Source organism: Drosophila mojavensis, unplaced genomic scaffold (assembly GCF_018153725.1).
Source record: "Drosophila mojavensis isolate 15081-1352.22 unplaced genomic scaffold, ASM1815372v1 contig_36, whole genome shotgun sequence".
In the NCBI taxonomy this organism is placed as follows: Eukaryota; Metazoa; Arthropoda; class Insecta; order Diptera; family Drosophilidae; genus Drosophila; species Drosophila mojavensis.
The window spans coordinates 7,455,206-7,472,941 of record NW_025318858.1 but is presented as its reverse complement, the minus strand read 5'-3'; the positions used below and the strand labels follow the sequence as shown (position 1 = coordinate 7,472,941).

Below are 17,736 nucleotides of genomic sequence, written 5' to 3'. Positions count from 1 at the left end.
AGCATTACCAGATTAACTTCACGTCACAATGTAATTAGATGCTTGTTAACCATGGCTAATAAAATTTAGTCCTAGATGTTTTTCCATAGGAATATGTTTAATTGGTATATATATATATACATAGGAGCCAGAGGATTTTTTTTTTTTTTCTTGAGTATATCTCAAACTGCTTTAAGTCTCTACTTACCAAATTAATACTTTTTACTTTATTTTTCTATTATCTTAATTTACATAACTAACATAAATTACTTTATCAAGGCCCAAAATAAATATATATATTTTTTAAAATTATATTTTTATTGTAAAACAATCCTATCCTCATTATTAAACAATTTATATAAAAAAAAACAAAAAAAAGTTTGTTTTTTTTAATTATTTAATTTTTTTTTACATCAATAAAAGCTTTGATGTTTTTATATATATATATTTTTTTTAAATAAGGTTTCAGGGTATTTTCAAGTCAGGCAGTTTTCAACGAATACTTCCTCCTACTTAATACTCAGCCTCTACCCTAACTCTTCACACTGTAGCTTTATACAATTTAACGCTCATTAACTGGGCTTTACATGCAAAAACCACGAAAGAGCCTTCAAGACGGATTCCTTAGCTTCCACTTGGCACAACACATAGCCTAAGCTTGTTGTGTGAATGCGAAAGCTGTTTACATAATAATTAAAGTCTACACTTTTCGGGTCTACATTGGTAATTATAGCATAAATTTCAATTTCACGCCCGACGCCGCCACACAGCATTTAATTTTTAGCCATGGGCGTGCTCAATGTTTATTTTGAGTATTTTGCTGCATTATCAACGACTTTCAATAAATTCGTGTCAGTTCGATTTATGGGCCATGATTTACGGGCCAGGCAAACAACCTGTAAATAGCTGATAAATTTTAATTTACCAATAAATTGTTGTCCACTTTTGTGCGCAATGTAAATTCAGTTCGGTTGGAAACTTAGCCAAACTTAAAGTCAGCTTGAATGTCACCCAAAAATCTATCTGGAAATTTATTTTTCATTTTCAATTTATCGCAGTTGAAGTTGAGCAGAAACTTGTTCGTCTCGCCCGTTTATCTAAATCAGCTCAGCTTTCTCATGTTTCTTTGTCCAGACGTCTTTCCAACTGAGAGACTTCATTATCATTATTATTATTATTATTAGTATTAGTATGTTTATTATTATCAGACATGTCATGTGCTCCGGTCGTCTTGTCCATCCCTTAATGGCTTTTGCCTGGCACACCACAGAATCTAAAGTGAGCCACAGAGAGAGCGTCTAGAGCTCCTTGAATGGGTTGAGTATTGATGTCATTATTGAGACATTGTCTGCGCTTGCCGATAGCCAATTGACCATTGACTCGGTCTAGCATTAATTAATTGCAGACAGAGTTGTTTATTTCAAGTCGAGGTAACAACGCCTCGAGCTAGGATATTTAATTAAAGTGAAGTGCGTTGAGAGCATTTATCATGCGTGGAAATATTTAAATACGTGTGTCAATGTTTATTCATGATTGTTGAATTTAAATTTCAATTCAAACCAAAGCCAATCAATTGCAGCAATTATTAATTTGAATAATCAATTTGAGTAAAATTAATATTTATGTAACAGCATCTATTTTATTTTATTATCCTAAAGTCAATTGGAAACAATTTCGAGTTTAAAGCAGTTAATCCTATTTTATGATTTAAATTTAATAAACGCATGAATTATAAATTCGTCAATATTCGTCTTTATATCAACCCTTTTGCTGCTATGGAACTTGCATGGCTAGAAATTAGGAACTTATTCAGACCTTTTTATATGCCCGATAGAGACGTGGTATATACAGAAAACTATTGAACGCCCCCTACTGATTGGCTAAAAAACTAATTAATTTATATGTATATATAATAAACTATAGACTAAAAAAATTATTAATAAACTTGTATTTAAGATTAAGAAAACAAATCAATTTTAATTAAATTCAATTTGTAATATATTTTATTTTTATTTAAAAATTCTATTACTTATCTTATTTTAATTTTATTTTGTATTTATTTATTATTTAGTATTTATAGTCATTTTCTATTTTATTTTTTTTAATTTATATAAAATGCATATCTATTAAGTTTTTATTATATATTTTATTGGTATTAAAAATTGTTTGTTTATATTTTTTAATGTTTTTTTTTTTTTTACTTATATTTCTAAGAAATAAATTGTCACGTAATAAAATATTTTATTATTATATATAATAATTTGTATTATTTAATATATTTATTTAAAATCTATATTTATTAAATTTCTATTGTATATTTTATTTGTATATATATATATATATATATTTTTTTTTTAATGATTTTTTCACATATTTTTCTAAGAAATACATTTTCAAGGAATGCTGCGTGCCATTCTTAAACTGGTAATCAAACTTGTTGGGGGACATATTTGATATCTGTTGCCCATTTACTTTTAAGCAACTGTTGGCAAAAACTTATTTGGCTGAAATAGCACACTAGTAGCCTGTCAAAAGAGTTTTCGCTGGATAAACCGGAAGACAGCAACAAAATTCAATTATATATATAAATGTTTTTATGAATAGCTACAGCTACACTGCAACAAAAGACATAAGTTAAGCAAGTGAAAGTAAAATAGCCGCTCATAACCCACTAGCCAATGCCTGTTTGCAGTTCCATTTATGTCGTTAATATAATATTCCCGAATGGCAGTATATTATCATTTATAAATAGATCTACATATTTGCCGTACATACCTCTCTATCCTCTATCCTCTCCATAAATACAGTTACATTGACAGACAAAACTTCAGCAAGTCGAACATCATAGCAACCGTAACAATAACCAATATGCCCTTTTCATGTCATGAGCGTGCATAAAACCTTGGCTTGATAAAACGCCGAAGCTGGTGCTGAAGGCTTTTCCTATGTTTAAATCCTCAGCATTTTCCGCATGAAGTGGTTATTAGAAATGTGGCTAAAAGAGACATCAATTGCTGTGTAATTTTAGACATTTATTGACAATGCCCACACTCTCGTACGCACACATAGACGCTCCTACACTCACAATGACACACAATGAATTATTTTGTTAGATTTTTCATAAGCCCAATATATTGCGGCTTGCGCTTAGATTGGGTTAGGCCTGGCCTATATATTTATTGACGTCTTTTACTTGAGGCCGTCTGCGTATATTTGTGCACTGGATATTGATAAATTTATATTGGATTTGTGTGCTTTTACAGGAGTTCCCCATGCGGAGCTTAAGTGCTTATTTGTCGTTGTTTTTCGGTTGTTTGTTATTTGTAATTCGAATTTGAGTTTGAGTCTGAGTTTCAGCCAACGTGCAGCAAATTGATGACCCATGTGCTCTGTCAGCTTTTGTCCCCCAGCCACGCCTCTCGCCCCATTATAGCTCGCAGTCCGAGTGCATTGAGCTGGCACGTGTCCGGGCATCGCACAAAAGTTTAAACAAAATCAAAGCCCAACCATCTTAATCTGCGCCCAAAAAATACACACAACAAAAAAACGGAGTCGAAGCACTTCAGCTGCCTAAAGCTGCTTATGTAAATGATGTTAAGTGCTCCTGCGCCTAAGAAAAAGGCTCAAAATATGTTTGCAATATATTTAGGTCGAACCTTGGCTTGCCCTTTAAATATATTTCTTTTTATAATACTTAAAAAAGGAGCATGTTAATATTTAAAAAAATTTTTTAGGAAAAAGCTGAATTGAACGGATGAAAAAAGAAATCATAAATTATGCTCTTTATTCTTTTACTTGGTTTACCTAAGATTCACAATGCCTAAAGCTAAAAATCACATGAATAAACAATTTTTATTTCTTCATTTTCTTTTTTTTTTCAGCTTTTTATATATCAAGTTAGCCAACTTACAGAATTTATTTATATACATTGAAATTGGTATTAAATAAATTAAGAGGGCATTTTTCATAATTCGTAGAAAACAGAATATTTTAGAACTACTTGGAAATATATAAATATTAGATTATATTATTACAACATTAGAAACAAATGGTTGTTTTTAGATAATTAATATTCTTTATATTTTATTTTATTTTATTTAATAACAATTTATATATATGTTATCAAAATTTTGTTTTACCTCTTTAAATTATGAAACAAACTGTTTATAAAAATATAACAAAAAGGGCTGTACATATGAAGTATTGGAGCATAATTGAATAAGTTTTCAGCCAATAAGAACGTAAAATTTAAATTTCTTTAGCATTCAATATTGTGGTTTTTTCTAGGTCAAACCTGGAAATATTAAAATCATGCAAATATTTATTTCAATTTTTTTTTTTTTTTTTTTAGATACTAAACAAAATTCATACATATATTTGATCTCCTCCCAAGCTCTAGTTTTTTTCACTTTATCAATTTCGCATACTTATTGACACACATGTTTATCTTCGTTCTTTCATTCCTCACCCACCACACATACTTCTTTGTAGTGGTTGTTGCTGTTGTTGGTCTTCTCATAAAATGTAACAAACAGATTGTAGCTAATCCAGTGCCCAGAGGCCCAGGCGTTTGGCTGCTGGGGCAACTGATTGTTGTCCTTGTTCCCAAAGGACACTTTCAATTGAATATTTTCCTTTTGGGCTCGCCGATCAATCAATGCTCAGGCAAAGGCTTTGCATTTTTGACTGCCACACGCACAAAATTGAAGTGAACAAACGATAAAAATTAGCTTTAAACTAACTTAAAATAAACATCGTGCAGACTTGCCGCTTGGGGAAAAACGATTACGACGAAAGGCACACAAAAAGGAATGCCAAAAATATTTAAATAAAAAACAGAAGTTGAAAGTTTGTCGCGCCCGCTGGCGGAGCATAACACAGACAATGCCATAACAATTCAGGCTGAGGCAATTTGCATGCTGAGCAACAACAACACCACAAACAACAACAACAACAACAAGCTAGAATTACATTCATTTCCGACTTCCGGCATCACGTAGCCGCAGCGTTGTCCACTGAAACTGGACACCAAATTCTCAACGTCCGGCATTTACAAATAGTCCGGTTTCTTTTCAGCGCGTTGGTCTGTTAATAATTATTTGTTGTGACGATGTAGAAGGGGGAAAGTACTTTGTTTCGTTAAATTCGAAAAGGGTAAAATTGACTTTTATTAATATTGTTCGCACTTTTGGCATGCCATGAGCGAAACCAGCTTAATGCAAAAATGTTTCTTGGGCAAATGTTTTGTCTCAGGCTTAAATTTGATATTTATTGATTAAATTTTTACACCATATTAAAAGACGACAATAAAAATTATTTCTCATATTGTTGCAGCTTACTATACGCATATTTGTTAGTTTTCTTTTTTTTTAATTTTTCGCATATCCAGCTTTTAATTTAATTTTATTTATAAAAAGTAAATAAACAAATTTTTTTTTTTAAATAAATATTTATATACTACGTACTTCGATTTCAAGGCATTTAATCTGAAATCAAAAGGCTTTCTTCCTTTCAGCCCATACACACTCAAAAAAAAAAAACATGATTGGCAATTAAACTAGTTTGATTTCATATTTTTTTACCTCTGCCTATCTAAAGTTGAAATCTCGTGATTGGTTTCGGATGTTCCGAGCTCGTCACTGCGAAAATTAATCAAGCAAAATGGGAGTTTTTCTGTCTGTTTGAGCAAACATCTACTGATCATTAGGCCTCAGCCCCCTCTCAGAGCTTAATCGAAACTTTGCACAATTTCTGGTCAGAGTTTTGCCTTGCTGTCGAAGATAACTCAGCAAATGTTGGCTGGAAATGATTTGTGGTCAGCTCGCCAGAGTCGCCGGCCAATTGGCTCTGGTCAGCTAGGCAAGTATGTAAATCGTGTGAGTGGGTGTGCATATGTGTGTGTGTGTGTGTGTGGGAGGGTGGGTTGGTGATGAAATGTGCAGCCCGTCAGCGCGACATTTGTGACGTTTGTCAAAATTGAAAATGATTTATCATCGTTGGCCAGCCATTGCTCCGGCCACCGCCAACGCTTCATCATTCTGTTGGACCATTTCGTGATAATGCACGTATTTATCCCGGCAGCAATACTGGGCCTTAGTCCTGAAGGCTTTAAAAACAAAACTGTCAAGCTGCCAATTGTGCGCCAAATTGAACATGATGAGGAAACAACATGCATATCGAAGGGTATATCTTATAAATATATATATACATATTCATACATATATAATAAACAAGCTATTAACACATTGTTCAACGTTGAGTAGCCTTAAATCACGCCTCATCAGACAGACCGAAAAAAACACCACAAAGCTTTTATTTGTGCAACTTTACACTGGAGAAAATAGTTGTCTTAAAAATAATTTTAAAAATAATATTAAATTTTTGAAATCAAACTTTTATTTCATTTTTATGTTTTTATTTTATATTTTTTTTTTTTTTTTTAATTATTTTATTCTATTTATATTATTATTATATTTTTTTAAATTATATTCCTTAATTTTTTTCTTTTTTTTTAGTTTTAAAATTAAATTTCAGTTATTTATTATTCATATTTATTTTTATTTTGTATCTCTTTCTCTTTAGTATGATTATTTGTTCCATATTTCCTACCAGTATTTTGTTGTGTAGTGTAATATTTTCGCATTTGCTAGTCAGGCGTAAAGCCACATTGACCACGTTTAAATAGCCTTTTAGTCAAGCTAAACTAATACATTTAACATACACACATACCCACAAACACACACACACAAACACACACACGCACACAACAGGTTGTTTTCGGGCACGACATTGACAAGGCTTCAGCTCTTCCTCTTCTTCGTCATCATTTTCTCTTTCGCTCTTTTGTGTCACACATTTTATTTGCCTTTTATTTAACAATTTTTATTCTCGTTGTGCCCGAAAGGTCATTTGTGGTTGGTTGGCCAAAAAAACACGTTGTTGTTGTTGTTGGTGTCTGCTTTATAGCACCCCGGCCATTGGCACTAAAGGGGCATTTTGACAAACACATTAGATGGCCAGTTTTGGTAGCCTTTTGGCTAAGCCGAGTACCCGAACCAGAAACCGCCGACCCCTAGACCGAACCTTTCTACGGGCCGCAAGAGCCTTATTAGATTCCAGCAGCAAAGGGACGCGGCGTAATCTTTTGTGTTTTATCAACGTATTTGATTAAACTTTGTTGCTGTTGCGGCTTTGCCTACTTTGTGGCTTGAGGCGTTAATCATACGCCCCATTGTGCCAGTCGATGCTCGTCGGCCTTCGCTCAGCGTTTACACATGTGCGTAGTTTTTTATTCATAAGAGACAAAAAGAGACACACAAACTGTTTATTCAAGCAGAAAACTTGACAAATATTAGCAACCAAAAACATTTAATTTGTGCAACTATCTGCCCAAGAAAAGTCTCTAAGGAGCTGTAAATCTTATATGCATATGATATAATGCGATATTTACCTGTAAAGTAAATTAGACTGAAATTTATAAAAAATATATATATTATTTATATAGATATATATTTTTTTTAGGAATCTCTTAACTTTTTCAGGCAAGTCTTTTTTCCTTTTTTTTATTTTAAATTATTTATTAGTTAAAGCATTTGCTTTATTTTATGTAACAAGTTTTCTGATATCTTCATTGACAACTTCATCTCCATTTTACTTTCTAGAAATTTACCTAGGTAAATATATACTTTATCAAAAGAATTTCACGGATTCTGCTGCAGTCCATGCAGTCGCAGACCTGACTGCGACTTGTTTACCCATGAAATATTGCTTACAATATTCTTTGACATGTGTTTATTTTTTTGCATTCATAAACTACTAGGGAAATTTCTTAGATATAAATTCTCCGAATATTTTCTTTGCATGGCTGTGCAGTAATTAAATTCTGCTCTGGTGGCAGCTGTTGCGTTCAGTTGCGCCAATTCAAATTCTCTCAGATTTTTCGCTCATGTTGCACTGATAGCAACAACAAAAAGTGGAAATTGAGAATTTTCATTCACACGTTGGAAAAAATATTTACATGCCCAATGCCCACTCTCTCTATATTGTGGGCGTGCCAATGCAAGCTGCCGTCAAGTTACGTTGATTTAATTTTTTTTTTTGCTCTCTACACTACATTGCGACAATCTTTGTCGCTGCTGTTGCCTTGCCAACAGATTGTAGAAAGTCATATTTATTGAGCATTTATTCGCTGTGATTTCTAGAGGAAAAAGGGCAAAGAGTGACGCGAAATGGCAGCCAACAGCTTGTTGGGAAAACTTTGAGTCAACAAAAATTGAGTTGGGATTCAGGTGAATAATGCGCCTGAGGTCTCTTGGGCACATAAGTTGTATGGCTCAATTTTGGTCAAGCGATTAGGCAGCAGCAGCAGCGGCTAGACAATGTCTGTCCATCATGAAACTTTCAGTGCAATGAAGCGAGTTTACTTGGTAACTTTTTCGACTGAACTAAAGCACTCAGACTTCTATTAGATTGACGTGATTATGCAAAATATACATGTATTACGGTACTATTTAATAAACAAGACAAAAGCTGCGAGATAGCAAAAACTAAAAGGTAAGGAACGATAAATGTATAAAATGATATTCCTGAAGAATTATTATTATATTATTATTATTTAATCGATATGGAAGCTCAAAATTAATTAAATAATATAAAATAATAATAATAACAATAAAAATAAAATAATAATTAATTAGTCATATATATCCATCAATTCATCTAACTACATTTTAGTCTCAGTTAAACAAACTTTTTCTCTTTCCATGCTGAATATAAATTTTAGATATTTGCATTGAGGCGAAATTGAAATATCGTATATATACTAAATATTTACATAAATAAATCGAAACGCGCACATGCCACTAGTGTTTAATGTTTTTTTTTTTTTTCGTTCAAGAGGTCAACCAGTCAAAAGGTTAGGTGAACGGCGCACCTGTTCAATGTATTCACATTTGTTACTTTTTTATTCAATTTATTGCACATTGAGGCAGAAACAAACGAAGGCCGTGGTAAATGATGTCATGGACTAAGGACTGCACAACACACACACGTACATACACACACAAACATATATACATCAATTTATTAAACAGCGTTGCACTGTGGCCACAATTAAAGCCTAAACGAATCAATAAAAACGCAATTCCAATGCAACGCCAAGACGTAGCGCCATAAAGGGGCATGGTAGTTGGGGCACATATATTAAAATTCATATGCAAAAACACAAAAAGCAAGGGAAAAAGAAAAATTTGTGGTGTAAATAAACTTAAGCAAAGTTTTGCGCTCCAAGCGCTGCCCTCAGCACTGCAATTCATTGCAAACGTCATAAATTCATTTTAGAAGCGGCAAAAAAATAACTAAGAAGAAGAAGAGCAATGCAGTGCAATTGAATTATTTATAAGATAAGCTGAGCAGCACAGCGGGAGAGTAATGGGAGAAAGCCAGGGGCCTATACACTATAAAGTAGCTGCAGAGCGTAGACAAGTCAAGTGCCAGACTACTTTCGCCCAGGGGCTAAAAATGGGAGAGAGAGAAACAGAGAGAGAGAGAGAGAGAGGGAGAGAGAGAGAGAAAAATAAGGGAGCAACAATGTGACAAAGGCAGGTGTGAAGTGTGTGAGCAAATGCAAGTGTGTGTGTGATGTGGAGAGACTCCTTGAATAATGATAACAAATAAGCTATGCTACCTATGCAGCTGCACATGCAAAAAAAAAAAAAGAAAATAAAAATGTAAGATGTAAAAAAAAAAAGTAACAGTAATTTTGTGAGCACAGTTAGGCACTAACAGATACCCTGTGGTGTATATGCAGAATATCCGCTGTCTGATAACATATTATCATATTATCCATGAGAACTCATTGCTATTGAGCATGAATAGATTATTAGAAAATTTTAAGTTGGAATTTTTTGGCCTATTTTTAAATTTTATATAAATTTCAGGAGAGTATTATACAAAATCGTTCTAATTCCATAAGAAAGAATTTAATGTTGAGGATTATCAAAAGAGCAAAATAGAAGTAAATGTTGCTTATCAATAAATATTAACATTGCTGTATTTAAAAAATTATATATACAAAACATTTATATATCAGACTCTACCTTCAAAAATATTTCTAATGACTTATGATATAGCAGAACCTAATAAGCAAAGCCTTCATCATATATGATATACTTTAATATGTTTCAAGATCAATGCATTCATATGTATGATAATAAAAATAGAGAGGCAGACAGACATACAGGTAGAGAAACAGACAAATAGACTCACAGACATATGTATAAAATCATTCAGATTGTCAAACACTGACTCAGAGCGCTTCACTTCTACTAAACCGATCCACCTAATCAACATTATTTATACATGATGCCATTCGCCACGTCTTCTATCAACTGCTGCATGCATATTATCCAATATACCCATATATACTCTTCACAATTTCCTGGATATGCCAACATGCTACAACAATAGGCACACATTGCCCCTAATAAAATATTGAGAAATGCACAAAAGAAAAAAATTGTCATAAACTTTGACTTCCTGCAGGCAACAGCTGAAGAGCTGAAATCCAACTCCGACACCCGCAGCGGCATTCTAAATGCAAAGGCATCGACAGCGCCGAAGGGTGTTAAGTGCATGCGAATTATTTCCTTCTCTTTTTTTGTTTTTGTGTTTTACTTTTTGCTTCTCTTGTTTTATTGTGTTTTCTTTAAGGGGTGGAAGCGATACAACGTGTCGTATACGTGATAGCGTGCGTATACGTGACGGTAGCAGCAAACGGAAATTGAATTGTAAGCAGTCGAAGGCAGTCGGAGGCAGTGAGGGCAATCAGATCAGCAAGGAGTAAAAAAAAAATAGAAGAAGAAGAGTAAAGGCATGTGTACGGATTTTAAGAGTTGAAGCTAATTGCAGGCATCAAAGTCTGCTTAAATGCGATGCAGTCGACCCTTCGAGAGAAATGATTTAAGGTTACTTTGCAGAGACTAATTGTTCTCTTAACTTCTCTTTTCTTGCAGAAAATGATGCACCTGAAGTCTCAGCTGAGTTACGGCTGCGCCTTGGCGCTCTTCAGCCTCAATCTCTTCATGCTGTCCAGTGCCGAGCTAGCCTCGGCTCAAGGTAAGCTAAGACTCTTTGACCAGCCCTCGCAGCTTAGCCATATTCTCTGTCATCTTGCAGGCGCTGCCATCAGCAATCTCTATGACAATTTGCTGCAGCGTGAATACGCCGGACCCGTAGTCTTTCCCAATCATCAGGTGGAGCGCAAGGCGCAGCGCTCGCCCTCGTTGCGCCTGCGCTTCGGTCGCAGTGATCCGGACATGCTGAACAACATCGTGGAGAAACGTTGGTTCGGCGACGTCAACCAGAAGCCCATACGATCGCCGTCGATGCGCTTGCGCTTCGGCCGGCGCAGCGATCCCAATTTGCCGCAGATGCGACGCACAGCCTACGACGAGCTGCTCGAGCGTGAACTGACCCTCAACAATCAGCAGCAGCTGCTGAATCAGCCAGCCGCTGGCTACGATGCCGATCTCTCAGAGGACTACGATGCGGGCTTCGAGCGTGCTGTGCGCAAGCCTCAACGCTTGCGCTGGGGACGCAGCGTAATCACCGGCATTCTGAATCTGGGCAATAATCGTTTGGACAAAGAGCAGGTAGGATGAGGATGTAAGGAAGGATTTTGGCTGGACCTATTGCGAATTGATCTTAAATTTAAGTTTGAGAGTCGCAAAGAGATGCGCTATTTATGGGAGAGACAATATTTAGAAACATGAGAGAGCAGACCGATTGCTCCTGAATTTTAGATTATGGAAATCGTCTCGAAAGACAAGTGAAGACTGTTCGAATTTATTTCTATTACTTCTCTTAGGTTATTATACATCACTATTGATTCTAATGAATTTAATGACAGATTCAACACTTAATAAAAGCAAATTCTTTAATTAAAATTTAACCCCTGTTTCTATCTCAATCCCCATCTTCGTCATCAGCGTATACAAGCTGAAATAGAACAATATTTGCGGCAGGCGCAAGAAGTGACCCGCATGCTGAAGGCCCTGCAGCAGGAATACGACATCCCAGCTGTCGAACGTGCCCTTGAATCGAACGAAGATCAGGACGATGAGCAGGGCGAGGAAAATGCGGAGTATCAATTTCAGCGCGAGTCTCGCAAGCCCATGCGTTTGCGCTGGGGTCGTAGCACCGGCAAGGCGCCAGCCGAGCAGAAGGTGAGCAAAGCCCAGTTGAAACTTATATTTTCATAATGATATCTCCGTTTCTTAACTCTAGCAAATGCCGCTAGCCGCTGCTGTTTCTGCCGAGACAGCGTCCGTGGCGCCCAAGTTACAGAACTAAATGAACAAACAAAAGGGAATGAACAAAGGACACTCTAAGCAACAACTAGGCGGAAATGTAACAAGACACACACACCGACACACAACACACACACACACACCAATACAAACGCAAATGGCATACGATTCGAAACACTCGGCTGAGAAACAGTTTTTGCAGGCATTTACGGTAAGCGCAGGGAGCTAATGACACGTTCTAAAGAATATATACATATAAACCATATATAATATATATACATATACTTAAACATACATATGATATATGTATATATGTATACACATAACCGATTACGTGTGTACATTCTAATTTTGTGCACCTATTTAATTGTATAGACATTTTAGCCCATGAACTTTCTAAAGTAGCTGGAAAATGATTAAACAAATTACATAAAAAACTAAATTTGTAATATTAAAATTTATAAAAATACATATTATAATTTATACAAATTTTATCTAGTTTCAGACATTATTAAAATTTATATTCTTGTTTTTTTTTTATAATATATTCAAATATATATTTTTTTGTAAAACAAAACAATATATAATTTTAAAATTTATATTATAATGTATATACATTTTTTAAAACTTAAAATTGTTTAAAAAATAAAAAAAATAAAAATTTTTTTTATAAAATTAGTTTTATAAAAATTTATTTGCTAAATTAATAATTTATTTTTCCTTTTTTTTTCATTCATACTGCACATATTTTAATTTATTTTATTGTGTTTAATAAATTTATTTTAAGCAACGTTATGTTCTCCAAAGGTCTTTATCCAAACAAGCTCAATTAAATTGCCTCTCTAACACGTCAATCGTAATACCAAAGCAAAAAAAAAACAAAAAAAGAAGAATAAATGTATATAATGGATATGGAAACACTTTTTTAAATGTAGCGCAAATTTGTTATAAAAAAAAAAAAAAAAACAAACACTTATTTAAAAAAAAAAATTATAAAAAAAAAATTATATAAAATCGTATTATATTTTGTTTAAATTTTAAGCAAATTTTATTACAGTTATGAAATAAAATGTTTAAAAAACATTTCAAGGCCCCCGAAAGGTGTATTACTGCAACAATTGTTATATTCTGTGTGCTAAAATTGAATTATATACATTTATCTAATACTATATATATATATATACTACCTACACAAATAAAAATAAAATGAAGAAAATAAATAAATCAATATAAATATATACTATGAATAAATATTTGTCTACTAAATGTATTGAACTTTTATTGATGTATTTTTCAAAAAATAAAATTAAAAAAAAAACTTAAGCAACATTACTAAAAAAAAAAAACAAATTCAATTAAAGAAAACCGACGACCGTTGATATCCGAAAACAATTTTCGAATCTAACAAAATCTTTTGTATATTTTATTTACACCATCATTGAAAATATGGAAACTTAAATAACTATATTTGATTTACATATGAAGAGAGAAGAACATTTTAATATAACATCTAACAAAATAAAATATATTAGGCGATACTAGGAGGAAAATGCTAGAAAGCGGTCGAACCGGGCATATATAGACATACATATATGTGCATTTGCATATAACCATATAATAAATAAACTAAAATAAATGTAAATAAAATGCTGAATACACGCAAAACATATTTTACCCGATATAAACAAATACATACTATATACCTTACAAAATACAGTATAATAAATGATGCAACTCTGTAGGGAGTGAACAACAACAAAATTGTTTATTTATTTACAAAATCAGTTTCTTTACCAGTCAGGCAAATCAGCTGATTCCTACGAGCTCAAAGAAGCAGCACACTGGCCAATGACAGAGCTTTGATCATTTAAAGAAATTAATTTAAAGTGGCTGCCCGAGAGTATGCAGCATAAACTCCATGTTTGAGTCGGTGCTCACTCAATCGTGGAGTTTAAAAATTTTCTACTGATTTCTATATGGGTGCTGTTTCAGGTAAATTTCTCTAAAAATCGGAAACCTTCTGCTGATTTCTGCTCGCCTGATTGTCTAGCTATAGTTTGAGCTAAGCTTGAAGCCAAGATTAATTTTCGTATAGAGTAACATGATTTTTCCAGTGCGTCCTTCTGTCCGTCCGTCCGTTGTTGTGGTTGTTGGGGCCAAAATTTGAGCGGTTATTTTCAGAAGTACCTGGCGAACAGAAATGAGTAGCATAATGATAAACGTAACATTTTATTTAAAAGAATCATGTTATTGCTCTGCTAAATATCACTAGGCTAATAGTAAAATGTTAATATACTGTTAACGAACAGTTTGCACCCTGTTGTTTAGCATAATCAACACTCTTAAATATCAGAGTGCTGTTGGTAAGTTTTTTTAGGCCGCCCTACTTCTCTTTTCTGTTCGCATGTTGCAGCCGATATCTGCAGAGATAATAGTAATAGTAATAGATAAGAAATTATCTTAACTAATAGGAATATTATTTGGAAAATCTAAAATAAAAAGGGTCTTGCCTCATGTCATCAGTTTAACAATGTTCAAGAGGTCCACTCAGAGCATTTTAAGGATGCAGCAAGCGTCTCTGCTAGAATTCATTTCACCCCAAATTGGATTTGAATATTAATGCCTTCATTATACTGTGGTCCATAAATCTCATATTTTTGCATTTCTGTAAACGAAATATCTACAGAAAATATCTAAGGAATATTGATACTATAAAGGACTTTCGTCCTTGATGTAGCATAAGGATAATCTGTACTTCTGACATAGTTACAGTTACAGTTAGAGTTTACGAAAATGTTACAGTTAGATATGCTTACTGTGAGGGCATATCAAATGCATATGGCTCTCTCTATTTTTAATAGCCATACCGGCTTACCTAGGAACAGTACTCAAAGTTATTTAAAAGTGGAAAATCCTTTGCAACTGGCAAAGTTTTAGTGTGAGTTCAACTGCACTTAAAATGCAGCCCAGCAATTATTAAGTTTGAAAGTCTCGAGCTCGTTGGACAATTAAGCAACAAATGCAAAGGATCATAACCATGAAAATAAAAGCAGCAGCCTCAAACCAGCCCTAGTTGTAATGGATAAGCTAAAAACGTCAAGCTAACAACATTACGGAATTGTTATGGCCATGACAAGACAAACACAAAACAGGAATTGCGTTAGCCACCTACCAGGTGCTGCATACATACATACAAACACATGTTGGCTAAGACCCTTCCCTCTTTCTCTTTGTCTTTTATGTGGGCTCTTGATAATTAACCTTTCTGTTGTAAATACCTCGGTGTGTGGGCGAATGTGTCAAATATGCTCACAACATATCCTTATTAACTTTAACATAAACCACATTTACTTCGGGTCGGATAATTGCATTTGACATTGACAACATGGAAGTGCACTCAATACAAGGCCTTAGCATATCATATTTTGACTAAATATGAATATTATAATTGGCTGATCAAATTATTAATCATCGAGTAAATTACTGTAGATACCCTGTACTTTTCACAGATTGCAAATCGGGCCATGATATGACAGTTTTTTGGATTGAAAGATGAATGAAATGGAAATGCAAATTTTAGATGATAAATATAGATTATATATTTATAGATTTTTTTTTAAATATTTTTTACTTTTATGAAAATCCTAGATTACCATATATATCTGTTGTAGGTCGAAATATACAGGGTATCTATTTATATTATTTATTATTGGTTAACAAAGTATTTCTCTGTTTACACAAAAGCATATCAGATTAACACAAATATAAGGCATACTCTGTAATTGCCCTAAGAGAATCTTAATATTTGCTCACTTGGCCGAGCTGGGCCCTGGAATACAATCCTACTTGTTGCCTGACAGCATTTATTAGACTTTCGAAAGCCTAAATCTCTAAAGAGTACCTGAATAATTTAAAAGAAATCACAAATGCAATTAAAATATGTTGCGCAGGTGCTCACACAGAGACCGCAGAGGTAAGTAGCAGTACAAAGAGAGAGAAAGAGAGAGGGAGAGAGGTCAGAAATGTGTTAAATACAACTTTTCTGCTGCTAATATCAAAAGTTTAATGAAGCTATTTAAATGTTATGTTACTCTCTCTCTCTCCCTCTCTCTCTCTCTATCTATCTATTTATCTCCCTCTCCCACACACACACGCTGTGACTTGCCGTTGTTGCTGTTGTTATTTTGTACTTTGTACTTAGCAAATATTTATGCAAATAATATGCAATTACTCACACGCACACACACGCACACAAACTCGCACGCATACACATATACATATTCGCGATGCTTGCTAAAAGCGCTCAGTAAACAACGAACTTTTTAACACACACACATGCAGCACAAATGTGTCAGACACGTACACATACTTAGACAGATAGACACAGGCGCACATAAACAGAAGCATTCACACACACACATACATTGAGCAACAACAAACAACTGTGCAAAGTGTGTGAAAGGCGCGTCTAAAATCGCGCTCAGCCCTGCGTATGCAAATGGCAAGCAGCACAACGCAGTTCACAATAAGACAATGCTTGACTTAAGCATACCCTGTAAGTGACCATAGCTATAAATGACAGTGATGCAAGTTAAAGGTACAGGATATACCATCATCATGATGCCCATAAGTTTTAGCACCTTTGCATCTCTACTTACAGGGTATGACAGTACCATGAAACTAAAACAGAACAGAACGACTTGCAACAATGCTTGGCTTCCGCTTTGTCATCAGCCTTCAGCGTCTGTTCACTTAAGTTCTTGAAGCAACAACAACAACAACGAGCAAGTTGTTGTCAGTTACAGATGAAAATACAACAGAAAAAACAACAAAAGCAAAAGAGCAACAAAGCTAGTCTAAAAACCAAGTCAGTACTTAAATTAACAATACATTTTACTAATTTTTATACCTTTAAAATATTGTCTTAAAAGTGACAACAATATTACTGAAAATATTATGATCACAGTTGAATGTACAATCATAAGCATAGTCCATATGTAAATATATGCTTATCTATTTTGTAATAACTCATGTAAAGCACAGACTTATAGTCTACAACTACTGGGCTGCGTTACGTAGAGCTAGACATAATTCAGGAGTTTCAACCAACACATTTCTGGCATCCAGGCAAGCGAGGCTCCTACAATTCATTTCACTTCCTCATAATTGGATTTGAATATTCATGCCTTCATTATTACACTGTGGGCCACAAATCTCATATTTTGGCTACGAATCTGTCATTTTTACAAACGAGACAGCACATCTCAAATTATCTAAGCAATACAAATTTGAAAATTTCGAATTTCCATCCTTGGTATATCATTAGGATTATCTCCAGCTCAAAGAACAGCCTTAGAATTTCGACTAGCATTCATCATGAACTACATCATTATTTTTAGAATTTAACAAAAAATTTCATGATCCATTCGTACATAAACAAGGGTATATA

The 17,736-nt window shown here is 34.0% G+C and overlaps 1 protein-coding gene across 1 annotated transcript in view; it reads left to right on the top strand.

Annotated features, from left to right (window-relative positions):
- LOC6576263 (short neuropeptide F) overlaps positions 1 to 12,637 on the top strand; it is a 51,428-nt gene extending 38,791 nt beyond the window's left edge. Inside the window, exons 3-6 of the mRNA XM_002002218.4 lie at positions 10,992 to 11,094; positions 11,155 to 11,630; positions 11,967 to 12,203; positions 12,265 to 12,637. Of these exons, the coding sequence (XP_002002254.1) occupies positions 10,995 to 11,094; positions 11,155 to 11,630; positions 11,967 to 12,203; positions 12,265 to 12,330 (879 nt within the window). The 5' untranslated portion in view covers positions 10,992 to 10,994 and the 3' untranslated portion in view covers positions 12,331 to 12,637. The remainder of the gene's footprint in view (positions 1 to 10,991; positions 11,095 to 11,154; positions 11,631 to 11,966; positions 12,204 to 12,264) is intronic.
- Positions 12,638 to 17,736: the final 5,099 nt, after the last annotated feature.